At 36.1% G+C, this 27,949-nt stretch overlaps 1 protein-coding gene across 4 annotated transcripts in view; it reads left to right on the top strand.

The window, feature by feature from the left end:
• The window catches only part of CFAP299 (cilia and flagella associated protein 299), a 615,622-nt gene that overhangs the window by 507,779 nt on the left and 79,894 nt on the right, over nt 1-27,949 (top strand). For all 4 annotated transcript variants that reach the window (XR_006201860.1, XM_042936098.1, XM_042936099.1 and 1 more), the window contains exon 4: nt 14,104-14,246. Coding sequence is in view for 3 of the 4 variants with exons in the window: in XM_042936098.1 (XP_042792032.1) it covers nt 14,104-14,246 (143 nt within the window). In the remaining variant the exon portion in view is untranslated. The remainder of the gene's footprint in view (nt 1-14,103; nt 14,247-27,949) is intronic.

Raw genomic sequence — 27,949 nt, 5'->3', positions numbered from 1 at the left:
ATGTACCCAGGGCCTATCTGCTTGCTAATGAGAATGCCAATGCAATGTTGTAGTCATTTTTGTGTTAGGTTCCAAGATGTCTCTTATTCTCCTAAACAGTTGTGTTTTCCTTGCAAGATGGATGTTGATTTTGAAAAGGAAATAAGAATTCCTTTGTTCATAAGAATCACTTTGTTTCTGAAATCTGAATTGAAGACAGATCCTCTCTTCCTGCCTGCCACCCCACAAGCATAGCACAGTAGTAAGAGCATAGGCAAACCAAATACTTGGGTACAAATCCCAGCATTACCATTACAATTCCTAGTACCTTTGTTTTGCTACTTCAGATTCTCTTCCATTTTTCTCCAATCTACTCTCTACCCAGGGAGGCTGCTTCTATGCGAGTACATATGTGGTATCAGGGATCTGGCCCCAGTTAGATTTAGCCAGCATGGAGCTCCTGCAGGAAGGATTTATTCCCTTGGCCCTCCTTTTGCAGAATTTTCTCCAGCTCTTTGTCACTTGATATAAGGTCTCTTCTCTTCTCCAGGATGCTCTCAATCTGTGTATGTCTCTCTCCATTTGGGATTCTGGTAAGCTTTCCTGCTTGAAGGAATAAGGAGAAGGCCAGTGGCAGGGATGGTGTCAGTTTCACTACTAGTAGCCCCAGCTACATGCAGTATTCCTTGAGGTGACCCTGTGCATCATCCATTAGTTCCTTTGTTAATAAACAAGTGTTGCCATTGTTTTCTGTTGGAATTCTGATGACACACTAACTATATGAGCCTAGGCCCAAACACCTCCTGGTGCTTTAGTTTTCTAATCTATAAAATAGAATTCATGATGAGTATGTGTAATTAATAATAATTAATAATATAATAATATAATCAATAATAAAATATTATAATATTTATAGTATATATAATAATTATAATAATAAATTATATAAATAATAAATAAATAATATAAATAATGAATAATATTATAGATAGTGAACAATATAATTAATAATCATTATTACCTATATTACGGAACTTTTGTTAGGATTAAATGAGAGAAGACCTTGGCATACAGTAAACACTCATAAAAAGTTAGCTTTTAGCACCACAATTATTCTGTTGCATGGGGACACTTTCTGTGAAGAATAATTAAATCAATAGTACATTGGCAGATGATCTTGCTGGACTTTATTTAATCAACTGAATTCCAACCTGCTGGTTGGAAACCTACCATAAACTAAGAACCAGGAGAGATATGAAGCATGCAAAGTTAGATAAAGCATACGAAGTTAATTAGATACAGTCTCCGGCCTACAAGGACCTCGAATACTACAATATAAAGTAGTAGGTACAAAATAGAAACATTTTAAAAACTGTTATGGTTGGAGCACCTGGGTGGCGCAGTCGGTTAAGAGTCGGACTCTTGCTTTCTGCTCAGGTCAGGATCTCACAGTTCGTGAGTTCCAGCCCCATGTTGGCCACCGTACTGATAGCACGGAGCCTACTTGAGATTCTCTCTCCCCGCCCCCAATTCTCTCTGCCTCTCCCCTGTTTGCTTTCTCTGTCTGTCTCTCTCTAAATAAGGAAATAAACGAAAAAATGTTATGGGAGCTCATGTGAGAAGCAGAGGAGATTCCTAAGATAATAGTGAAGAGAATTCCCAAAAATGGTAGTTAATTCTGGTGGAAGACTAGAAAGAATTAAATATAGGTGAAAGAAGATTGAACTCCAAAAAGTAAGTCTCCGAGAAAAAATAAAATGGTTGCATTATGAATGCATTGAGGAGACAGTGGTAGTTGTGTTGAAAATTTTGGAATGGATTAGTGATAGGTTCATAGAAAACTTCGGGGGTGTGAAGCCAAGGTCATTAAACTTCTGGAAAATAAAAAGTTTTGAAGAAAGGAAAGTAATCATAGCTGGGGGAATAAACACCTTGACCTCTCTAACTCTGTGGCTTAGTTGTGGTAATGTTTAAATGGTACTAAAATTGTAAACAATACATAATCACTTAACCGAAAATTATAATATTGCTCTACTGGGGGGGGGGGGCTGAATAGAAGAAAGGTTTAGAAGTGGTTTGAGAGGAAAAAGGAGACAGGTAATAGAGATAAATCATCATCTTCCACAGAAGGAAGTAGGTAAAAAAGAAAAAAAAGTAAGAAGTATCAGTATTAATATGTTATTTAGAAACAGTTGAAAAAGTTAAATGGGGTTCTTGTGAGGAACAGGTACCAAGATCAAGGAGGAGTGATGAAGATAAAATTGTATTTCTAGATAAGCTTTGAGGTAGTATTTGAGTCTTTGAAAATATATAAATGCATCATTAAACACAAAGAAATAGTAAGTGTGCAATTAAGCAAATATCTTGCACAAAAGGGGTTACATGAAAGAGGAGGTGAGAGTGGTCTTGGATTGGTAGTTTGGCATCAGATCATGGGCAATCTACAATATTAAAGAGGTTAGCAGTTCAGACTCCAAATAACTACCAAAACAAGGTGAAATACATTCAGATTTCTGTGCTACAGCAGAAATTCTGGGATACTTTTGAAGGTGGTTGGAGTGAAAAACGATGTCCCAGAAGGTAGTTGTGACAGGTCAGCAGAGAAACAATAAGGTTTGTTATTTCAGATATCTGATTTGATATTAGCAATGGTTATGGAAAACAAAGGCATAGTTTGAGATATATATTTAAAGGTATGATCAAGAGAACTTGGTGATTTATTAGATGTGGGAAGTAGAAGAGAAATCAGGGTTAATGCAGAGACATCTACATTTTGATTTTGAAGCTACTTGCTTTTGTAGGAGGCATAATTAAAAGCAGATTTACAGAATGATGGTATGGTTCTGCTAACCAAGATGTCCAGATTGCATCCAGTTAGAATGATGTGGTAGACAAAAACACATACAACGTTGATTGAGATTCAGGGAAAACCTCAAGGCTGGAGATAAAGATTTTTATAAAAATTATCCACATGAGTCTAAAGCTCATGAAAGACTAAGACTGATACTTAAAGCTATGGAACACTGGATAAGATCAATTGGTGAGTGAATGCAGACAGAGAAAAGATGAAGATTGAGCCTTGGAGAGCTATAAAACTTGGACATTAGAAAGAAAAGAAGGATCCAATAAAGAAAAAATTGGTGAAGCAAAAGAAAAACTTGGGAATATATGATGTCCCTGAAACTACATGAAAAAAAAATGTTTCAGGAAAGAGGAAGGTGAACAATTACGTCAAATGTTGCAGGGAGTTCAAGTGAAATTAAAAATGAGAATTGACCATGGGATTTGGCAAGATGGAATAGTAGATGTGAGAGACAGAACTATTTATCAGAGTGCTCCAGGAAAAAAGCCTGTTTGCAATGGCTAAGGAGATCATAAGAATTGTAAAGAAAAGCAAAACCTTGGGACTGCAACTAGCTGGGTTTTTTTTTTTTTCAAATAATAGATGATATAGTATATTTATATGTCAGTAGTGATGATATTACAGAAGGTAAAACATCAATGATTAAAGAGTAACAAGAGAGGTTACTCATTGTGGTTCAATGTGGAAAACAACAGGCTGGCCTTGGATAGAAGCCTGGATACTCCAGCTCTCACAACAGGACAAACGGAAGAACACAAATCCTCACGTAGATCCTCAATCTAACTTGCATAGATTGATTTGATTGAAGGAAGATGAGGGGCCCTGCTCTGATTTCTTCTATTTTCAAAGAGAGAACTATTGAGTGTGAAGAAGGATACTTTTGAAAGTTTGAGGAAAGACAATATAAAAAAAAAAATCAGGTTGCAGGAGGAAGAAAATTATCATAGCCAATCAATATGCAAGGACTATATAGGGCCAATAGAGTTTATAGTCAAATGCTGCAGGGAGGTCATGCTGCTAGTGTTAATATTTGTGAGACTAGTCATCATAGTTTTCTTTTTCTCCAGCCAAACTCCATTGTTGCTATGCAAAAGCAAACTGAGAGGGAAGGTGGTTTGAAACAATGTTGGGCTATTTTCAGTGAGCATACCGAAAGGATGTGTGAAACGAATTTGAAAGGGTGTGCAAGTGAACAATTATGATGCTGCACTGTGGAACGTAAGCTGGATAAACAGGGGGGTATGTGAAGAGGGTAATAAACAATGAAACATGGTGGTTTAATGGATTAGCAGCTCCAAAGATCTGAAAGCACTGTGGAAATGGAGCTTCCAGAGTGTGTGAGCTACAAAGACAGGAGATGGAGGTCAGAGAGTGGTATGTTTGAAGACAAGATTTTGGGATCATGTTGTTAAAGGAAGAATAGATATTCATTGTAGAACATTTAAAAATATCACCCTATAGAAAAACATATATACTGTGTGCATTTGTATGTATAGGGGTATTTCTGAAGTTATTACTTTCCATTATGCATCTATCACTTTACCAATGATACAAGATTTAGTTACTATACCATTATATCTAGTAGTACAAGTTCTGCTGTTTGTTTTTCCTTTTAAAAATTATCTTATATAGTGTTAACCACTTACTCTTCAAGGTAGAGCTTTAAGTAATAGGAAATGCTCCATTGGTGTTTTGCTTAGAATTTCAGTACATTTATTGTATAATAATAACTTTCCTTTCAGCAGTGTAGCCTCTTTGTTTAATTTTTTATTATTTTTTTAGAAAAAACTGAAAAATATTTGGAGGAATGTTACAATATTTGAAATTTGTTTAAACAATGTGTTTATTTATTTATTCTCGAGAGAAAGAGTGCATGTGCTTGAGCAGGGGAGGAGCATAGAGAGGGGGAGAGAGAATCCCAAGCAGGCTCTGCACTGTCAGCATGGAGCCTGGAGTGCAGAACCCCACAGGGGGCTCGACCCCACGAACCATGGGATCATGACCTGAACCAAAATCAAGAGTCGGCAGGACGCTTAACCAAATGAGCCACCCAGGCACCCCAAATGTTATAATAATTTAAAAAGCATCATTTAAATAGATATTGATAGCACAGTAGCTAGTAGGTTATTGCTAGTGTTAAACCATGCTATTATTTTTTATTTTTGCATAGATATTTTGAATTGGATTAACTTACTGAGTGGTCTTAGAAGTGTTTTAGTTAGCTGCCTTGGATTTTCTAAGTCATTACCCTTTAATACAAAATATAATAACTTCCTATTCTCCTTTCATGTATTTAGAGCTTATATGTACTTTTAGTATTATTTTCATTCACTAGAATTTCCAGAACATTTTGGATACTAGCAGTGGGGCCAAATATTCCTTAATTATTCTTAACCTCACTGGTAATGCAAAAAGCCTTTTCAGATATGGATCTGTCATATAAAGTGGGAGTGAAAAAAGTTATGAGTCCATGATTCCTCTCAGAAATCGAATCTCCAACTGTTGCAAAATGAGTAAACCTGCTACATGCCCGACTCCTAGGTTCTTTACGGTATATTAACTATAGATTAAAAAGGGGCCACAATCCTCCACTTTGTCCTTTATCCACACCCCTTTGCAATGACACTTTTGTAGCTCCGCCCATCAAGAAGTCCCTCTCCGGGCTTCTGGAATCTGGGCTGGCCTCTGACCCGCTCTGGCCAATAGGATATAGAAGCAAGAGTGTGCTGGTTCTGAGCCTAAGTCTCCCAACAGGAAGAACAAAGAACTCTCTTAAACATACCCACGAGAATTGTGTGTATAAGTAAAAAGAAATGTGTCCAATTGCAATCACGCAAGAGGATATAGAATTTTAAAATAATTAGCAGTATAAATTTCAGAAAGGAGCTTGTTTTAGAGAAATGTATGTAAGGACAGACATTTTGAAATGTTACAAAAGATTGTCAGAACTTAGACTCCCTTTGCAGAGTCATTTCTCTTCTGAAAGGAGAAGACTCCCTAAAACTAATGATTCATGAAAGCATTCCAAGAGTTTTAAAATTACAGGAGATACAAATTCTTTCTTCACTTGTTCTCCTTCAGGGAGCATACTGACCATCCCAGAGGGGCAGCACAAGAACTTAGCTTGCTTGACAGCTTTCATACCCTGAAATGGGTGTTTCAGTTTTAGCAACATACTGCTTGCAATGTTTTTTTTTTTTTTTTTTTCCAAGTGACTTTGGCTTCACTGTTGAAAAAGTCCCGTTTCAGTGTATCAGGTTTATGTCTCCTCATTAGCGTTTGGCAAGAAAAATCAGGCAACACATGTACTCAACTCATAACAAGTTTATGAATTTGTATTTTAATCCACTTCTGGGAAAAGACAAGCAGCCAAAGATCCAAATGATATATTAATGGTCTAAATTGTACTTTAATTCATCTTTTCCGAACACACGAGAAGTAATGAGGACCTGACTAGGCATTCCATAAGTCTTTTCAACTAACACTGACTCACACTTGAGGTCACAGACCTTCTTCATAAAATCTCAGATTTCCTATTCTCTTTGGTGTCAGAACCCTTTTCAAAATCAGGAATACTTGTATCTTAATATTTATCAAAGGCTTGTTCTTGTAGTTTATGTCATTGTTACAAAAACTAGTGTTTTCTGCTTAGGTTGCAAATAAATGTAAACCAGTGTTCATGGCTTCAAATGAATATCATTTGATTGACTGAAGTATTTATGTTGGTTATACTTTGACTTGTTCTAAAGAGGACTGAACGGTTTTATCTAAGGACAGTGAACATTTTGGAAGTTTGCCTTTTTATAAACATAACATCATCATTTAAAAGAGCCCTTATAGTTTTCATGTGTCTTTTGGGAAATTAACTGTGATAAAAAAAAAATATTAGAATGAAAAAGACCATATATTGTATGATTCCATTTATATGAAAAATACAGAAAAGGCAAATCTATAGAGGCAGAAAGTAGATTAGTGGTTGCCGGGGGATGGGGGTGGGAACAGAGATGACTGCAAATGGGCACAAGGGATCTCTTTGCGGTGATGCAAATATTCTAGAAACTGGACTGTGTTGCATGGCCCTTCAAATTTACTGAAAATCATTGATCTGTGCATTTAAAACTTTAGGGTGAATTTTATGTTATGTAAACTATACCTCAATAAAGCTGTTATTTTTTTAAAGGAAAGTGTTATTAGAGAAACTTAAAACATTTATAAGATTTTTTTTAAAGCTTATGTATTTATTTTGAAAGACACAGAGAGAACACAAGTCGGGGAGGAACAGAGAGGGAGAAGGAGAGAGAGAATCCCAAGCAGACACTGTCAGCACAGAGTCTGATGCGGGGCCTGAACTCACAAACCGTGAGATCATGGCCTGAGCCAAAATCAGGAGTCCGATGCTTACCTGACTGAGCTACCCAAGTGCCCCAATTATTTATAACGTTTGATAATTCCTAGTGAAACAATACAAGGCTCCAAATAAGAAAGCTTGCAACTATTAAAAGGCATCACAGTCAAGCTGATTTAAGCTAATTCTTCAAAAAGAGTTCTCTTCCTATTCTGCCCATTCTGGATGCCAGCATTATGATTTTATTGTCAATTGGGTCCATCCTGTTTGCATATAATAGTATCAGGAAAGAAAAATTGTTTAAATTTTAACTTCCAAATACATCCAAAGTTTTAACTGAGAATGACTGAACGTAACAAATGAATTGAACCATGTCCTGCAACATAATTATACACACCCAGGCAATGGAATTCTGATAAAAATATTCCATTTCCTTATCCCTAAGGAACTGATAAAACTCTTAGCATAGTATAAATACAATAGTAATGGTAATAATAAAAATTTTAAAAAGCAATAGACAATACTCAGAATGTTTACCATGTGCCAAGCATTGTTAATCGCTTAGCAAAAATGGTTTTAGTTCACACAGCGACTCTGAGAAGCAGCTGTTATGTTCATTTTGTAATAGGTGACACTGAATCTTAAAAAAGGATAATGACTTTATCAGTGTCACAAAGTAAGTAGATGGCAAGGCCATGTTTGGATCCAAGTCTGTGTGTCCACCATGGAGTGGTTAAAAACATGGACTTCATGAGAAGGCATCCTGGGTATGATGTGGGTACCTCATTCTCTGGTTGCAGGTCTTTGAAGGGAATCTTCTCAATGTTTTAACTCCTACATTTACAAAATGAGGAAAACAATGCTATCTAGCCATTATACATGTTTGAGAGAATTAAAAAAGATAATGAATAGAAAGCTTTTACTATTTGCTCAGAGCATAGTGTCTTCTTAAGAAATGATACCTAGGAGTACTAATAGTAGGAGTAATTAGCGTCCACTTTAGGGGAAAATATACATTTCATAGATGAATACATTAAATGTATTAGTCAAGAGTGTTAGTTAACTGAATTCTAATTCTTGGACAATTCATATCATAAAAAATAAATGAGACAATAACATTTCAACCAGCTGTCCAATACTACACCTCTCTCTTACCTCTTCTGTTTTATTATTTTTTTCCTGTTATCTGCACTGTGCTTTTATAATGATGTAATTCTGTAGTTAAATGTTAAGTTGTAATTTCCTGACAATCTGTCACCAATTACTACACATCAATAGCTTTAATCAACTTTTAAAAATGATTTCATGAAGCATCTTCATTAGGATTTTTATTTTAGCAGTTTTTTTTATCTTACTAAAAAGTCTTTCAAAATATACTTTTACACCTATGTAGCCATACTTGGAAAGTCATCAGTGAACTGATTTGTTTCTATGGAAAAGAAAAGAAATTATAGATACAATGATCACTAGAAATCCCCCATTGAAAAAGAAGCAATATTTGCATGTTGCTAACAAATTGAGTGCATAGGGCAGAAGGTAAGCCTCTGACAGCACCTGATTTATGAGCTGAGCAATTCGATGCAAAACGAAAGAGATTATTTTGTTGCTCTATAGAGCTGAAGGAGAAACAGGAAGAAGGAAGAGGCTAAAGAAGGCTTAGCTAACTAAATGCTTAGGTCCAAACAGGATTTTTGTCTTTTGTTTATTTTGGTTTTGTTTGTTTGTTTCTCTGTCTATTTATTTTGGAGGTATTTAGTTCTGTTTGGTAGAAGCTCCGTAGATTTTGCGGGAACCAACTTAGGAGCATAAGCCTTATGAATATAGAGAGGTGTTAAGAGTTTGAACAACCCACTCAAAGACATACAGTGAACCTGGAGGAACCCTCACTTATACTCAGTTTGGCCTGACTTAAGTTCTCTAGCCCCAAAAAATCCCAGGAGTCACAAAAATCACAGAGCATCCGCTTAACTCTCACGAGGCTGGAGAAGTGGGATTTGAAATAATTTACTTCAGATTCCCATGGACAATGGTCTTTAACTCACATGGGAAGGTTTTATATAATAATATAAAATAGTGAAATCGTGGCTAAATATATATATAATTTTAGACCATCAGTCATTTTATCCGCAAAACATTGAGATGTTTAGGTATTTGGCTAAGGTAAAAACCGAGCACTCAAGCTTGTGTTTTTAATTCTTTACAATCTATATTAATTTTAGAATGATTATGGAATTTATGGATTGATCTGAAACCTAAGGTGAGACATAAATTAACCATGATGCTGATGACTTGTTCATTTATTTTTGTAATTCTATCCATTTTGGTTTCCATATTTTGAAACTATGTTTTCAAAGGTTTGTTCAAGGTTATAATTGTTCTATCTTTCTGTATTGAATCTTTTATCATTGTCTAGTGACTCTCCATCTCTAGGAACAGTTTTTGTCTTCAAACTCATTTGTCTCATACTAATATGCTAATACCAACCCTCTTTTGGACATCTTCGTATGCATATTCTTTAAACAGTTAACTTTCAACTGTACATTTTATATCATATTTTTTATCCATTCTAAGAACCTTTGTTTTTTAACTTAAACATTTAGCCATTTACATTGATTGTCATTACTCAACTATTTTAATTTACTACCGTATGTATCAGTTAGCTAGTGCTGCCATAACAAAATACCACATACTGGGTGGCTTAAACAACAGAAATTTATTTTCTCACAGTCCTTGAAGCTAGGAGTCAGAGATAGATCAAGATGTCAGCAGGGCTGGTTTCTTCTGAAGCCTTCCTCCTTGGCTTGCCAGTACCCCTTTCCTACTAAGTCTTCACATGGTCTTTCCCCTACATACAAACCCCTGATGTCTATAGGTCCAAATATCCTCTTCTTATAAAGTTAGATTGGATTAGGGACTACTCTCATGGGCTCATTTAAATTTAATAACTTCTTTAAAGGCCCTATGACCAAATACATTCTCTGAGGTACTGAGGGATAGGGTTTCAACATACGGATTTTGAGGGGACACAATTCAGCCCATACCACTATCATTACATTTTGAGCAAAATATAGACATTTTCACACCAAAGAATGAGACTTTTCTTTGGTTGACAAAAGACTCTTGCTCAGAGAAATCCTAGAGGAGGTCCAGTTGACCCTTGAACAACGTGGGTTTGAATTACACAGCTCCACTTGTATGTGGATTTTTCCTGCCTCTCACATATTTTTCATCTACCTTCTTGCCCTCTGTTTCATTGATTGATCACTTTTTCCTCATTTTTTTCTTCCTCTAATAATTTAAAGATCATATACAGTATTTTCTATTTGTTGATGGTGGTCCTAGATTTATACATGTATATTTATCAAATTCTAGAATTAATCAATATAACTGCCTTTATTCTTAAAAATCCAAGGACATTCCAACATTTTAACATATATGTTTGTTTTAAAATTTTAGACATATTATTGTTTTTTATATTACAGAAGACATTATTATTATTCTTTTACACAGTCAGTATTTGTTTATATTTTTTCCATATATTTTCTTTGATTATCATTCTATTCTTTATCTCTGACCTTTCAGTTAGAGTCATTTTCTTTTGCATGAAGTACAGTTGACTCTTAAACAACATAGGAGTTAAATGTGCCAACCCCACCACGCAGTCAAATATCTGCATACAACTTTAACTCCTCAAAAACTTAACTAATAGCGTACTGTTGATTGGAAACCTTACTGATGACACAAACAGTTAACTAACACATATTGTGTATGTTGTATGTATTATATACTGTATTATTACAATAAAGTAAGCTAGAGAAAAGAAAATATTAAGAAAATCATAAGGAAGGAAAAATACATTTACAGTACTGTACTGGAGTTATTGAAAAAAATCCACATACAAGTGGAGTTGTGTCATTCAAACCCACGTTGTTCAAGGGTCAACTGGACATCCTCTAGGATTTCTCTGAGCAAGAGTCTTTTGTCAATCAAAGAAAAGTCTCATTCTTTGGTCTGAAAATGTCTATATTTTGCTCATTAGAAAGATACTTTCTCTGGATGTATACTTCTGGAATGATTCTTCTTTTCTCCGGACACATGGAAGATTGTTTTCATCCTTTTATTTCTCTGCCCTATGTTGTGGCAATAAGTCGTATTAGTCTCTCTACCTGAAAGCCTGGATTTTGTTTCTGGTCACCTCCAACCACCCAAATCATGAAATTCTTGCTGAGATTCCCTGGGGTTGGGCACATGCCTGCAGGCCAAAGATGGCTTTAGGGCTCTGCTTTCCTTTCTGGGGGTCTGGTTTCACTAAGTGTTTGACTCTAGTATTCCTCGTTTTCTTGCCCGTGCATCAACGCATGTTACAAGTTGCTTTTTAGATATTATCCAGAATTTGTATTTTTCAGCAGGAAGGTCTGTTACAATATTTGGTATGCCATTCTGTTGAAAAAATAAGGCTGGCCCATCTCATTTAAAAAGAGAGACAGGGACAAAGACAGAGGCAGACAGAGGAGTCTTTTTTTTCCCCTGTTAATAGAGTTCCATTTTAAAGTAGAGGACTTATTTGGGACTTTTTATTTCTCTCTCTCTCTCTCCCTCTCTCTCTCTCTCTCTCTCTGTGTGTGTGTGTGTGTGTGTGTGTGTGTGTGTGTGTATGTTTATGTGTGTGTGTGTGCCTGTATGACTTACCTAACATCAGGAGCAGCCTTGATGGAATAAAGATTCCAAGCACCTTTAGGACTGCATAGGAAACATCGATAGTTACAGCACATAGTGTTGTTTAAGCAGGGATAGCAATGTTAGGTATGGGTTTAATAGTGTAATAGTCCCAGGAAGTCTCATTGAGATACTATCCATTTAAGAATTTGTGCTGCAAAAGCTAAAAACTGTGTGGCTAAAATCATGGAGAAATCTAAATTTAACTGGAGTTATATGGTGAAAATGAAAAGGACTAGGGATTGAATCTATGTAAGTCTGAGCACAGGAATGACAATGCTAGCTCTTTCTGCCATATCTATGGGAAATGGTACTAATCCATCACCATACTTCCTGTCCTTAAGCCAAGAATGTACCTCAGAATCCTTCTCAACACAGTATCCTTAGCACTCAATGCCAAACAACCACAGCAGGCAGGTGAGATTTAGCAAACTAGCAACTAGCAGTAAACCATGGCTTATTCTGCTTTTCAACTGGGAAGCTGTTAGCAACGTGTTTCCTCAGGTTCGGCTGGGAAAAAATTCTTTTAGTTTTCTGGAAGCTCTGCTGTCTAAGGTAACCCATGTTAGTACTTCCTATAATTGACTACACAAAGATACAACAAGGAACCATCTAATGATTGCTGGAGAGGAAAAGGAAGATTCTTTATAGTTTCTTCCAAATGTAGAACTTTGCCATAAAATTCTGCAGTTTGAATTCAATTTGGAAATAAATACATCAAGAACTCTTCCAGTTACAGTTGTATTTTTTTTGTTTCCTCACTTCTTTGTTTTGTTTTTCTCTTAGAATTTGAGATCAATGTCCGTTGGCTCGATAGAGAAAAGATTACAGTTCTTTTATTTGCGTGAGCTTGTTCCCACTTAAGGACCTTGGCATCAGGTATTCCCTTTGCCTGAGAGGCTTCTGTTCTAGATCTTTACATGGCTAACTTTTTCTCATCCTTTAGACTTCAAGTCATGGTTTAAATTAGCCTCCCCAAGGTCTTTTCTGATTACTTGAAGTAGGCTTCACCACAAGCAACTCATTCTCCAGTCAACCATCTTCTTTATTTGCTTTGTTTATTTATTTGCTTTATTTGCTTCTTTATTTGCTTTATTTATATGGCATTTATCACTCTCCAGAAGTACTTTTTCCTTTCCATATCTCATCTGTCTCCCCTCACCAGAACATAAGTTCTGAGAGGCCAGGATACTTACTGTCTTGTGTCCTTGGCACTTACAGTGGAACCTAACATGTAGTAGGTGAATAACAATATTGTGCAAGAATTAAGATGAATGAGAAATATGTACTTGCTGTTTATTTTGACTTATGGAATTAATTTGTAAGGTGACTTTAATTTATAAAGAGATTTTTTGACTTTCATGGTCATGAGAAGGAACCAGATATTTATATCTCTATAACGGAAAATATATAAGCATTCAGATGGAAAAATGATGTAGTGATTAGAAAGACAATCACATGAGCCAGAGTTTTAATCTCAATTTTCCATTTCTAGCTGTGAGAACATGAGTGAAGTACTCAACCTCTCTGTTCCTCAGTTTTCCCATCTAAAAAATAGTATGACAAGAGGCTTGTGGGTGGTTCAGTTGGTTAAGCATCCAGCTCAGGTCACCATCTGGTGGTTTTGTTTTCACCAGCTCAGGTCACCATCTGGTGGTTTTGGCTCAGGTCACCATCTGGTGGTTTTGTGTTCGAGCCCCACATCAGGCTCTACGCTGGCAGTGCAGAACCTGCTTGGGGTTCTCTCTGTCTCTCCCCCTGCCACTCCCCCACTCCTGTGCATGCTTTCTCGCTCTCTTTTCCATTCTTTCTCTCAAAATAAATAAATAAACTTAAAAAAATTATGACATCAAGAAGACCATAGGACTGGGGGACAAGTAAATAATATACTACAAACACTTAATGTCTGCCCTTTAGAAGACCTCTATAAATTATTTACTGATATTGTCATATAAAATTATTGTAAATGCACATTATATGAATGTGAAGTTAACTTGTAATGAATTTCTTCATTTGTCAGGAGTAAATAATCATACCTACTTCCTAGGATCATGGCAAGGCTGAAATGTAAAGCATTTAAGAATAGGGTCTGATACATGTAACGCCCCAAGTCTCTAGCTTTCATTATCATATGCAATGTATTCAAATAACTTTTGTTCATTTTCTCTTTCTATTCTCCATCTTTTGTGTGTTCTACCAGACCGTGATCTTTATTCGTGACAAAAACTCGCATGGGCAGGAAGTGTCAGGATACATTGACTACGCCCACAGACTAAAGATTGAAGATTTTGAAGTCTATTTTAGTGGAAAAAGAAGACTTCTTCCAAAACCCACAGATATGAGGTAAATTATATGCACTCTTCACACTTTCAATACAAGAATAAGCTCCTCAGTGGCCTGGTAAAAGATCTTTATTTTATGTTCTACATCGTGCCTGGAGTAGAGATATCTATATATATCTATATAGATATGTGTGTATGTATCTCTCTCTCTCTCTATCTCTCTCTATCTCTGTCTCTAGAGTATATATATATATCTGTGTCGATATGCATATACATATGCATTTGGAATATGATAAGATTGGTTTGAATACAAAATTAAAAAAAATTAAGTGGGGAATGATCATAGATGTACTTTTTCCATTAACAGTCTGAGGAAGAGAACTTTTCAGAGATGAGGTAAGTAAATTTTCAGTGACATTCCTTTTAAATGATAAGTAGAGCCTAAAAATGGCTAATCTCATAAGCTCTTGCCCACTGGGGACTTGGTCTGCTTAGGAGCCTCGGGAACAGTCCATCTAACACATTCTCCTCCCTCTTTTCTTTGGCCACCAACCAAAGTACAAGCCTTTGACTAGCTCACCCTCATTTATTCTCATCACTGGCCTATTCTGGGATTCCTCCCCACCCACATTCTTTTTACTGTTGACCCCTGCCCTTTCCTCTGGAGACCTCAACCTATCACAGATGACCTGCTCTATACTGTCAGTTTATTCACAGATCAGCCCTTCTATCTTCTTCTGAATAGCTCTCAAGCTAACTTTTTAATTCTCTTACTTTCCATAGAATTCAAAAGTGGTAGCAGTATTATACTTGAACTCTCCACTGTATCCCAATTATTTGACACTTACAATAAATAACACTCTGCTCCTCTGACATTCCTGCCATTTTTATGCATCCTATGGCTATTTTCTAAAGACTTCTTAACTCATCATCACCTTAATGGACCCACCTTTTCTTATCTCACCTACAAGTCACTTAACTCCTCTCTTCCAATCTTTTTTGTGCTCTGGCTGTATCTATCCTGCTAACATCAAAAGTAGATTGATACGGACTTTTTTTTTTTTTTTTTTTTTTTTTTTAAATGCACCTGTAGCCGAATTCCTGGATTCTCCTAGGGGAAATTTTAGGAAATTTCACTGAGGTGTGGATATCCAGAAATATTCTAAAAAATATCCAGAAATATTCTAAACCTCCACCCCACCCTCAAGACCTTTGTTGCCAACTGCTGACACTGACTCCTCTCAATATATGATTTGCCTCACTTTTCACATATTACGTTCAGTCTAAATATAGAGACTACCACCTGATTCTTTTTGTCAACCAAAATAGACTTCCTCACTAGTCAGTGTTCCCCTCAGAGTACCCTTCTGATTATTTTCACTCACAATTCCATTCCAGCAGCCTTTGGCCCCTGGGCCTGCCATCTGCATTCAGAATATGACTTCTCCTGACTCTTGGCCTACAACCATGCTGTCTTGTCCATTCGCCCAGTTCTCAGAGGGCCAATTTGCTGCAAACCTGTGCACATTCTTCCAACACAGCAAGACCTATGCTTCCCCAAGAACCATAAGGGATATATGCCCTAGGAATGACTCAGGCTTTTTTTCTGGCGATAGTTCTAAAGCAAAATACGTCTGACCTTAGGTGGCTGCACCCTCTACTTTTAGAAATACATTTATTTCTTGAAGAAGAATTGATAGTTTATTCTTACCAAGTGAAATATTCCTTTATACATATATCTAGTCTCACAACATTTTTACAAATCCAGAGAAAAAATACCAACTTGTTCTGTTTAGAGCTAATTTATTCAACATGTTTTTGATGCTTTCCATCCATCTTTCCACTGAAGCTACACTTCATCTGTTCTCCGTTTTTAAAAATTCTCAAACTGACTCTCTCAACTAGCCCCTTTATCTTGCCTCTAAACATGCTGAAGCCATTTCTATATTAAAAAATGAAATCATCTTGAGGCACCTGAGTGGCTCAGTCGGGTGAGCATCTGATTCTTGATTTTGGCTGAGGTCATGATCTCACTGTTATGAGATCAAGCTCCACATCAGGGCTCTGTGCTGACAGCACAAGGCCTGCTTGGGATTCTCTATCCCTCTCCCTCTGCCCCTCCCTGACTTTCTCTCTCTCTCAAAATAAATAAAAAATAAACTAAAAATATAAAAAATAAACAAATAAGGAAATATTCCTTGCACTCCAACTATTTCACTCCCTCTCTTTCAGTTTTTATCTGAGCTCCTCAAAATAACAAGTGTCTCCATTTCTCAGTCCCCAGGTAGGTGCTAACCCAAGGTAATTAGTTCTCTGCCACCATTATTCAAATGGAATGACTCCTGCAAACAGCACCAATGACTGCCAACTTCAACACCCTGTGGATTATTTTCAGTTCTTCTCTTACTTAACTTCTCTACCTTATTTGGTTAGTGTTGATTAATCATTATGCTGAGTAACCCTTTCTTCTCAACACTATTCAAATACCCTTTTTATTTTCAGAATCCCTCATTGAACTGTCCCATTGTTTATTTCATACATGTTGGCATTCACCAGAGATCATCCTTAGGCTTCTTTTCTTATAATGTACATTCTCCTGGGTGATTTGACCACTTTTCTAGAGTTGAGTTGTGTTCACAGCTACAACCTTAACACAGATCTCTCTTCTTATTTCATATTCATGTATCCTACTGCTTACTTCAGAAAACCTTCTGTGTATCTCATTAGCACCTAAAATTTATTTTCAAAATTAAACTTGTTTTAATCTCTGAAGTGTGCTGTTGCTTCTGTATCCCCTGCCTTGGATAATGGCATTGCCCTTGCAACCCAAGGCATATCCAGATGTTATCCTAGACCTCTTCCTCTCCACCACCACTCCATAACTAATAATTTACCAAAAATATTAGATTCTATAACCTAAACATCTTTGTTTATATTAAAGCAAATGTAAAATGTGTCATTTCACCTATATGAATTGTTCATACTAATATTTCAGTATGAATCTTTATCTGATAACATTTTAACAGAAAACATCAAGATGTTGTCATACTAACTAATAATGCTTTAATATCATCTAATACATAGTTAGTTCTTACTCATATTTCATTGATTGTCTTAAAGTTATTTTTCCACAGTTGGTTTTACCACATCGAAATCCAAATAATTTTGTGTTTTCTTATTCTATCTTCTGCAATTCTTTTCCTATGTAACAGTCCCCTCCTTCCTTTTATTTTTTATGCTATTGATTTGTTGGAGAAACCACATCATTTATCCTAAGAAATGTCTCGTATTCTAAATGTGACTGATCACTCTACGCTGTTGTTTTACATCCCACCTCTATCCCTCTATTTCCTGTCAGCCAGCTTGATGAAATCCAGGCTCAATTTTTTTTTTTTTAGGTAAAAATTTTTAATATGTGAAGCTCTGTGAGCTTGATGAATGGGTTCAGGTGGTATCAGTCTGATCACTGCACAATAAAGTTCCCCATCATTTCACCCAAATGGTTTTAGCATATAATAATGAAATGTATCTAAATATTTTTACCAAGGATTGTATAATGGTAATTCTCTACTACTGTCATTTGTTCCTCATTTTTAGCTAGAATTCTTCCACAGAGAATAAGTTTTCCTCATCACTTATTTGGTTATCCTAAAATAGAATTCAGTTCATGCAGAAAAACAAAATAAATGTTTGATTATTTTCCTACACTTATGAAAAAAATGCAAAATCAAAAACACAAAAGAGTACACAGAGAATGCTAAATTGTTTTCAAAGTGGTTATACTAATCTGTACCCACCAGAAGTGCTGTATAGTTAACACACATTTTTCCTCCCCCTGTAGTGAATTATAAAAGATCTCTCATTGTGGTTTTTAACTTTCATTTCTATAATTACTGATCAGGCTGGGTATCTTTTATTGGTTGTTCAAATTTCCTTTCTGTGAATTATCTATTAAGACTTTTCCTCATCTTTTCTATTAGTTATTTATTCCTCTTTTTCCTACAGATTGTGAATTCTTTTTATCTTTTGGACATTGATTAATCCTTTGTCTCTCGTATGTATTGAAAACTCCCATCCTCCCATGTGCAACTCTCTTTTCACTTCCTTTACATTAACTTTTGATGGTCAGAAGTCAGAGGTTTTGATAGTCAGATTAATATATTTGGTTAATATATTTCTTTTCATCTGAAGTTTGCACTTTCTTGTGTTTTGTTTAACCATCCTTATCCTTATGGAAGACATAATGATATTGTCCTATAGAGTATGGTTTTGCTTTTATTTTTTTTACATCTTTAACCCAGACAGATTTAATATTATATATGGCTATTGGGCAAGGGTCTACTTTTTGTTATTGTTTTCCTGTATGACTCATAGTTTGTCCTAGAACATTTATTGAAATGTCCACTATCATCTCTCTCACATCTGCTACACCATTTGTGGGATAAGTTAGGTTCTGTACATGTTAGCTTGTTTCTGGGCTCACTCTTTAGTTTTATTGGTCTTTCCTTGAAATAATAGGATCTTGCTCATTTAGTATATTTTAGGAATAATTCTTGGCATGAAGAAAGGTAGGTTTTTCTTCTTCAGAAGCATCTAGGTTACGCTTGTCCCTTACTCTAACATAGAAATTCTAGAATTGGTTTGTGAAGTTCACACACAAAAAAGCTGTAATTTTGATTGGAATTGCTTTTGAGTTGTCACCAACGTACAGTTAATTGGCATCTTTATGATATTAAATCTTCCATTTATCTACTTAATTTATTTATGCCTTTTAAAATTTCTTTTAACATATTAGTGAGTTTTATCATTTTTTTCCTCATCAGTGCTAGATAATTTCTGACCTTTTAAAAAAGTTATCTCTATTCTAATGATCCCACTGAATAATTTTTACCACATGAACCTAACTTAAGCCATCTATCACAATCAAACTTTAGATTTTTCACTCAACAGATTTCATGCCAAAAAAAATGACCAAACAGTTGTTACCGGGGTGGGGAGGGGGGTATATTTGGTATATGTAGTTCCATACTTAGTTCAATTCAGAACTAAAACAAAGACTTTAAAATTGAAGATTTCATAAAAGTCTCTTTATGTTTACTTACCTTTTGACATGCTATTTTATTCTGTGTAGGAAGAGACATTAGTTCTATGATTGGAATCCTGTGTTGTGGAAAATATAAATATCACAGCTGAGGCTATTATGAAATGCAGCAGAAGAAAGGGCCCTGGGAACTTGATGTTTTGTCAGTCCATCCTGACCACGTGTTTAAGATTCAATACCTTCCTGTCAGCATATGTGAATAACTTAGTTGTTCAACACACAGTATTCTTACCATCTGAGAGAGGAGAGAATAGGTAAACCACCTGGTAAAGTTCACAAGAGAAACAATTGGTGAGTGAGAGCAAGTTCTTAGCAACGGTAATTCACTGCTCACCTCCAGAACACTATTTTGGCTTTAAAAGCTTTTGTATTCTGAGCATAACTGCGCTATGTAGAATCCTTGATTTCTATTCTGTTCCACATTTAGCTGCTTATGTTTCCATATTTATGTATCCATATCATGTCCACAAAGATCTAAGGTCTGCCTAGAGAGCACTACCTATTTCTCAAGTTGAATGGTCAGGAGGAAATGAAAAAGTTTTCTTTGTGTTTCTCTTTGGAGAGTCTATGAAATATTCATACCCTTGACCGAGGAATGGCCCTAAATACTAAAGCTTTGAGATATTATTTATCAAATTTCCCTTGAAATCCCATTGTCTGTTTTATTAAAATATTTAACATGCCAAACTTCTGAAGTTAGAATTTAAAGTTGTGCTTACCGTGTGCCTAAGTGTGTTCTCATGAAACCATCTGGTAATAGATTAGCAGGTTCTCATGTTTAAAAGAAAAAGGAGTAAATGACTCAGTTCTTCTGCAAGAGGTATGTAAAATATTGCCTATTTTTAAAGTTATTAATGTTGTTCCACATCTAAATATGGTGACTAACTAGTAGAATATCAGTTTAGTCTCTTTAACAGATATTTACTGAATTTGAAAGAGAGGGAATACTTTAAGTGAAAAAGAATTCCTACTGAAGGAGACTTTCCACAACCCTCTAGCTCCTTAATGTCCAAAGTGTAGTCCATGGACCAGTAGCATCAACAATAAAGCATTTGAGGCTCTACGCTAACCAGTGAATCACAATTAGCCTTTAACATGATCCCGCAAATTTCAATATGCATATTAAAGTTTGAGAAGCATATTCGAGACCTGTGCTGTGGCTGTTGAGCTCTTTAAATGTAACTAACTCTGAAATAAAATATGCCAGGTGTAAAATGCATACCTGATTTTGAAGATTTTTTTATAAAAATATTAACTATCTGAATAATAGATATGCATTAATTACATGCTAAAATGATATGTTGGGTTAAATGAGATATATTATTAAAATTATTTCCCTTTTTTTTTTTTTTTTTTTTTACTTTTCTTTAGTGTGACTGCTAGAAAATTTACAATGACATATGTGGCTCTTGTTTTGGTTCAATTCTCTCTCTCTCTCTCTCTCTCTCCCCCCCCCCCCACCTCTTTCTCTGTATGTGGGTATGTGTATATCTGTCTACTTGTCCTCAACCCAGAGGTTTAATCCCATCCTGATCTTTAGGACCAATATTAATCTTAGATAGGCGTGATGGAAGAAGCCATAGACCAAAGATCCAGTTAGTGTCTGGCTGCAGACATGTTTTGTTTGGCCTATACAATGTATTTAAATAATTGTTTCAGTGTTTTAGAAACAGGAAATGTCACATAAAGTATATTGGATTCAGATTCTCTTAAAAACTAATTAAGGTCTTCCCACACTGAGCCTGTATTCTCTCATTTCAACATGATCTAGAATTAAATAGCCGCTGCCTCCTGAGATGGGGTATGTTCTCACCAGATTAACAAAGTCATGGACTTGACCACTCACACAAACTGCATCTGCACTGTCCCCCTTAAGTTACTCATTTCTAGTACCGCCTGGATTCTTGCAGGCATTTGAGTTTCTGACTCCTGGCCTAAATTAACTTCTCAGATTTTAGGAGTCATATTTGCCGTCAGTCCAGTCATGCCCTGTGTTGCTCTACCACTCTGGATGAGTTGAATTCCAGCCCTTAGACCCACTCAGGTTCCTCCATGCCACTGTACGAGGCTGTACTCAAAGTCAGAGATAATTATGATGCTGATAAAAGTTAACTGAGCACTTACTGTGTACAGGGAACTCATAAAAATATACAAATAATTTATATTCATTATTTCACTTACTCTTCACTGCAGCCTTATGGCTTAGGGATTTTTTTTTTTTTTTTCATCTTCTAACCTCAAACAATGTGCATCGTAGAGGTGTTAATTGGCTTAACCCAAAGTTCCACACAGATACATTTGCTTTCACAACTAGAAATCCAGGACCAAACAGAGATCTGTGGAACCCCAAATGCCATGATTTTTTTTTAAAAATCAGTACATGATTCTACTTTAGGACTCTGTCATGAAAAGATATCATTTTCCCCTTTGGTCTCATCTCTATATCCTAGTCATTGTCAGGTTGTATATTTCTTTTGCAGATGTGTATCTGACTTGACAAGACCTAATTTGGGATTGTTTTGCAAAACTTGAAGCAATCCCGCTATCCACAGTTAAGACTGGGGAATTTCAGCCATCCTGTACCCACCCTTGCCACTTCCTCCTTTCATTGAGCTTGGCAGAAAACAGCCCTTTGTACTTAACCAGGCTTTTATTTTCAGTCACTATGAGTAAGAATTACAGCGTCCCACAGCTTTGTGTGTGGAAGAGCTCTGGACAGAACTAAAAGTGGCCTTTAATTGTGGCTTCAGCCTAAAAGTCTTTAGGGAAAAATTGGCCCTGACTTGTTGAACCTCAGTTATGTCCCAGGATACTTTTAGAATCTATTCATATCCTCTGAACTGTGGTTCACATAATTTTTGTAATATTTACTTGGAATTCTTATACAAATAAATTTAATTTTCCAGTACTTAACTCATTTCAGTTTCTCTTTATCCCAAGCTAAACATTAAGTCCTATCTCTCATGGAAACCTCAAGGATGAAGAAGAGAGGTCCCCAAAGTTAGATTCAGATGGACCTCCTCCTGCCTGTCTATATAAAACCCAAATATACTAGAACTAACTGTTCCTACCAAACACCCACTGAAATATCTGCCTGCATTGTTCTATGGTAGAATTTTATCCAGACCCTGTTTGGTTCATTGTTAAAAAAAAAAAAAAAATCAAACTATCAGAGCTATCATTTGATAGTCTCTTTAATTGTCTGGAATGTGCTTCCCAAAAAATTATGCTCTGGGTAAACCTTAAGTGAATAATTACAGAGCTGAGACAACCTCTAGTTTATTGTCAACAATACTGTGATTAGGACAGGATTATTCTTTATGCAAGATATTTTCCAACATTTAAAAATTTTGGTAAAACATATGTAACATAAAATTTACCATTTTAACTATTTTTAAGTGCACTGTCCAGTGGCACTAAATACACTTAAATCGTCATGCAACACTTCCCGTTTATTATAAAAATTATCTTAACTTTGGAAATGTTCAAACAACAGTACAATAAATACCAATATACTCACAACCTAGACTAAACAGTTGTTAACATTTTTCCAAATTTGCTCCTACTCTCTTTAGTATGTTGCTGTGTGTATATACCATTTTAAAATAGCTTGCAGATTTCACCCCTAAATATTTCACCGTGAATCTCCTAAGGATAAGAATATCCTCCTACACAACATCACCGTTATCATACATGAGAAAATTAGTAATTATTTCCTATTATCATCAGCTCAAATTCAAATTGTCTTAATTGTTTCAAAATGTGTTTTATAAGTGGTTTTGTGATGCATCATCCAATCAGTGTACAAAAATTGCATTGCTTATGGCTCTTGACTGCCTTTTAATCTAAGCCACTTCCCTTGCACGTCCCAATAAGATTTTTTTTCCCTTGGTCATGACATTGACTTTTTAATGAGATAAAGCCAGTTGCTTTTTACATTGTCCCACATTATGTATTTGTCTGATTCTTTCCTTGTGGTATCTTTTAACTTGTTTCTCTTGTCTCTGTATTTTCTTGAAACTGGAAGATAAGTCTAAAAGAGTGATTGTATTAAGTGTAAATATTTTTTCACCAAGGAGTTTCAGTGGTGAGTAACTATATACTGCATCATATCATGAGATACCTAATGTCAACTTGTCCCATTATTAGTAATGCTCAGTTTGACCCCAAGCTAAAGAAGAATTGTTAAATACCTCCTCTGAAAATATTTATTTTCCTTTGTTGGCAAAATTTTTATAGTAGCTAACCTAATATGAACTAACATTTATGTATTTGTACAAACTTATTTGTTTGTCTATTTCCTGTTTAAAATCTACATTTTTAAAAGAAAGGTTATTAACAAATTAACCTTTGTATCCGGAATTTTTTCATTTAATTTTCTAAATTAGGAGAAAAGGTGGTATTTGTTATAACAGAATTCATCAAATGGAGTTCAAGTTTTAGTGTAGTGTTATCAGGAATCACAGACAACTTCCAATGTGCACCAAAATTACACTTGCTTGTTGCTTGAAACTCAGAACCATTTTCCTAGAGAAACTGGGCCATCCCACAAAATGTCAAACCCATTATTTCTATTGAAAAATTAATTCTGTTGTATGTAACAAAAAGAAACTTGAGGACATCAAAGAGATGTCTCCACCCTCCTGTACCTTTGCCATCTCACTGAGTTAATAAGTAGGGACTCACCATGGTCACGTTCATTCAGATGCCATAACTGTGACCATCACAAAATCAAAAAGTAAGGTAGCATGATGCCTCAGGGAATACACCTTGCTCTCTGGAGTAGTAGGCAAGATCAGTTTCTAATTTTAGAATACATATGAGTCAATACATTCCAGGTAGATTCTGTTCAAAAGCCCAACACTTAAAGCTTGGAGAATACTAGAAATATACTGATGATTGGAAATCTAGAAATGTAAGGATGCTTGAGTGTAAATCTCACAAATGAGAAGAAGATTCATGGCTTACTTAAGCACAAAAGAGTGGATGTAATAGAAAGGTTATTAGGTCCTAGGTCTCTTAATCCGTAGTCCAGATTCTTTTAAGAGTCCAGCATGCTGTATATTTATCTATCTGTACATATGACTTGAGTGTCTGTATTTTGCTTTGCTTCATTTTATTTTAAAAGCAGCACTAGCTTAACCAGTGACAAGAAAATTAGTCCACTTGCTTGAAATAATTATCGTAATCACATATCAATCTATACCATTGTCTCTGGTCGGTGGCTGAGTTAACATGCAAAGAAAATGGAGAGTGGAGTCTATCTACAGTACTTCCTGTGGGGGAAATTGTGGAGCCATTCTGGAATTGAACTTAACAGAGAGATTTATGGCTCTCTTCCCACCCTGTTTTCCACTTACCCCAGAAATTCTACTCTTCACTTTAGAAGAATCATCTCAAACTTCAGGAGTAGAGATTAGCATTCAGTATGATAGAATTCTACTTAAACCTCTTTTAAGATTCAAGACAATCAAAACCTTCCAAAGTTAAATTAAAAACTCCCATCAACTTCCCTGTCTGTTTTCATGGGTCTAACCACCTCTCCTCATGCTTTAATTACAAAGAACTACTACTCACCATTTCCTAGATACATCATGCTCTTTCATGACCCTCTACCAGAAATACCTGTACCCACAGTCTCCACTGAGCAAACCCCTTTTCTTCTTGTGTGTTTTTTTTAATTTTTTAATGTTTATTTAGTTTTGAGGGACATAGAAAGACAGAGTGTGAGCAGGGGAGGGGCAGAGAGAGAGGGAGACACAGAATCCAAAGCAGGCTCCAGGCTCTGAGCTGTCAGCACAGAGCCCAAGGTGGGGCTCAAAGTCACGAGCTGTGAGATCATGACCTGAACTGAAGTCAGATGCTTAACCAACTAAGCCACCCAGGTCCCCCTGAGCAAACCCTTTCTTGAAGACACAATTCAAGTGTGACCTTCTTTTCCAAACTCTTCAATTCTCTGGACTGATTTCACCAATATGATTCCATATCACTGTGTCCACCTCTTTTCCTTTGTATCAGTTACAACTTGATTTTGGCACGTTTACTGTAAGCTCTTCAACACAGGAACAACCATGATGCTGGAGGTTCTGGGTGCCAAATATCTGTACCTCCTCTCTTCTCATAGCTATAACTGGCAAGTAACTAACACAATAATCCCCATGGGGAGTTATTCAACAGATGGTTACTGAACACCTACCAAGTTCTAGGGCTGAGGTTACAACAATTGCCAGAAAAAAGTAAACATTTTCTCATGGAGCTTATTGTCAGTAGTAGGAGACAGAAAATAAACCAATGACAAATATATCTCTTCATCTATATGTATGCATACAAATACATATATATTATATAGATTTATGTTAAGTAGTTTAGCAAATTCAACATCGATATGAAATGTCAGAGCAAGATAAGTGCTGTGGAGGAGAATAAAACAGGGAAGAAGATTTCTGGTTGCCATTTTAAATTAAGGTGGTCATAGAAGTCCTCACTGCACTGTTAAGCCGGCATTTGCACAGAGACCTGAAAAAGTGAGCCACGGAGAGACCAGGCAGAAGGATTTTGTAGGCGGAGGACATAAGGCCCTGAATCTGTCTGTGTGGGAAACATCAGGGAGGCCACGCAGTGTGGCTGCAGTGGAGTGGCCATGGGAAACAGTTTAGGTAACAAGGTCAAGGAGGTAACAGAATCCCAATCACATAGAGCCTTACAGATTGTAAGGATTTCATTTTATTTTAAGTTTATTTATTTTGAGAGAGAGAGAGAGAGAGACAGAGAGACAGAGAGAGAGAGAGAGAGAGAGAGAGAGAGAGGAAGGGGCAGAGAGAAAGGGAGAGAGAGAGAATCCTGAGCAGGCTCCACACTGTCAGTGCAGAAGGCAACACAGGGCTTGAACTCACCAACCGGAGAGCATGACCTGAACTGAAATCAAGAGTCAAGCACTTAACTGACCGAGCCACCCAGGTGCCCCAGGACTTCATTTTTATTCCAAGTAAAATAGGAAGCAAGTCACTGGAGAATTTTTAGCAGTGGAATGGTGTGATGTGCATTAAATTTTTACACAATCATGCTGTCTGCATAAATGAGAGAGCAGAGAGAGAAGTAGGGAAAAATAGAGGCTGCTGGAGCCTAAAGTATCAGATCTGTCAGTGGCGGTCCAATAATTTCAAGCACCGAGTGTCCTGACCAAGTTGCTCTGAGCTGTGGTCGTCACACTTCACCACACCCCTGAATCACCTGAAGTGCCTGTTAAAACCAGATTTCTGGGCCCCACTCCCAGCAGCCCTATCTCATTAACAAGCCACCATCTGAAGGCATTGCACAAAAGAAAACAAGTTCCAAGTAGCTCTGTGCTGACTTTTCAGTGTAGCAACCCTACCCCTGGGAATATTTGGCTCAAAGGAAGTCAGATTGCCACACCTCAGATCAGTTACCCCTCCTACAGAAGCCTTCTTCTGTGGAAATGTGGGGCAATATGTTCCTGTTTATATTACAGTTGTACCTCTCATGCCTATCTAAGGCCTGGCACATGGCAGGGACTTACTAAAACTTCATTACACGAACAAGTGTAATGAAACGAGTGATTTTTACTCAGGAAATCTTTAACCCAATTTTGAAAACTTTCAGGAATGAAGTTTTCACTTACAATATTTACTTAAACAGCATTGTGAAAGACAGTTCCAATACAAGAGAAAAGTTGTATATTCCTTGTACTTGGAGTTGATATTTATTTTTTAATAACCCTGGGTATCTGGCACAGTAATTTTGAAACTGAACTGGTTGTTAATACTATAGCAATTCTGTCAAAAGAGTATTATACTTATATGATTTTATTATATTGTATGTTAAGTCTGGTTATTTGCCATTGACTCACAAAATTTGCTTTGGTGGTAGGACAGAGTTTTTACTAGATTTGAAACTGTCAGATAACATGATAATCCTTTCATAGGTGTTTTCCAAATCAAATTCGGTCTCACAGCATGAAGCAAAAGTTAGAGAGTAATTAAAATTTGAGTATAAGCTTGCTTTTATTGTTTTCCTAAGTATCCAAGAGTATCATGTGTGATATGTACAGAGTCTCTGAATTTCCTGCTGGCGTTAGTATAGAAATGATTTTCTTTATTTTATTGAATTTCCTGGTTCCAGTTTGTTATGTAAAAGGAATGCATTGGGCAATGAGACACGAAGCTTATGCTTGAACTTTAAAACTCCAACTGCCAAATTACTTATAAAATTCATTATTAAATTCATTTCGTCTCCAATTTTAAGAAATTGAATGGCACAATGGTAAGCCAGTTTCTTCAAACAATATAGAATTTCCTTTTTAATATTACAAAATGTCACATAACATTTTGAAATTTTGAAAAATCAAATTGATGTTAAGGATTCTCTTGTGAAAAGAACGATCTGTATATTATTTTGCAATTCCCCTACCCCTACTTTTAGGAGTAAAAATGAGTCATTTTAAAGAACTAAATAATTCAGTTCAATTTGATGATCTCTCAATTTGTATCCATTGACTAACTTGAGAAGAACGAAACAGAAACCCTGAGTCAATTATGCTTGATCTTTGATTATCTCTATAGGAAAATCCAGGAACATTGGAAGATTTCACACCCAGTCCTAACCGTGTTCACTTGAAGTAGTCAAACCTAACTGCAGTTCTCCTG

The sequence above is a fragment of the Panthera leo genome, chromosome B1 (assembly GCF_018350215.1).
Source record: "Panthera leo isolate Ple1 chromosome B1, P.leo_Ple1_pat1.1, whole genome shotgun sequence".
NCBI classification, from domain to species: domain Eukaryota; kingdom Metazoa; phylum Chordata; class Mammalia; order Carnivora; family Felidae; genus Panthera; species Panthera leo.
This window is presented reverse-complemented; position numbering and strand designations above follow the sequence as displayed.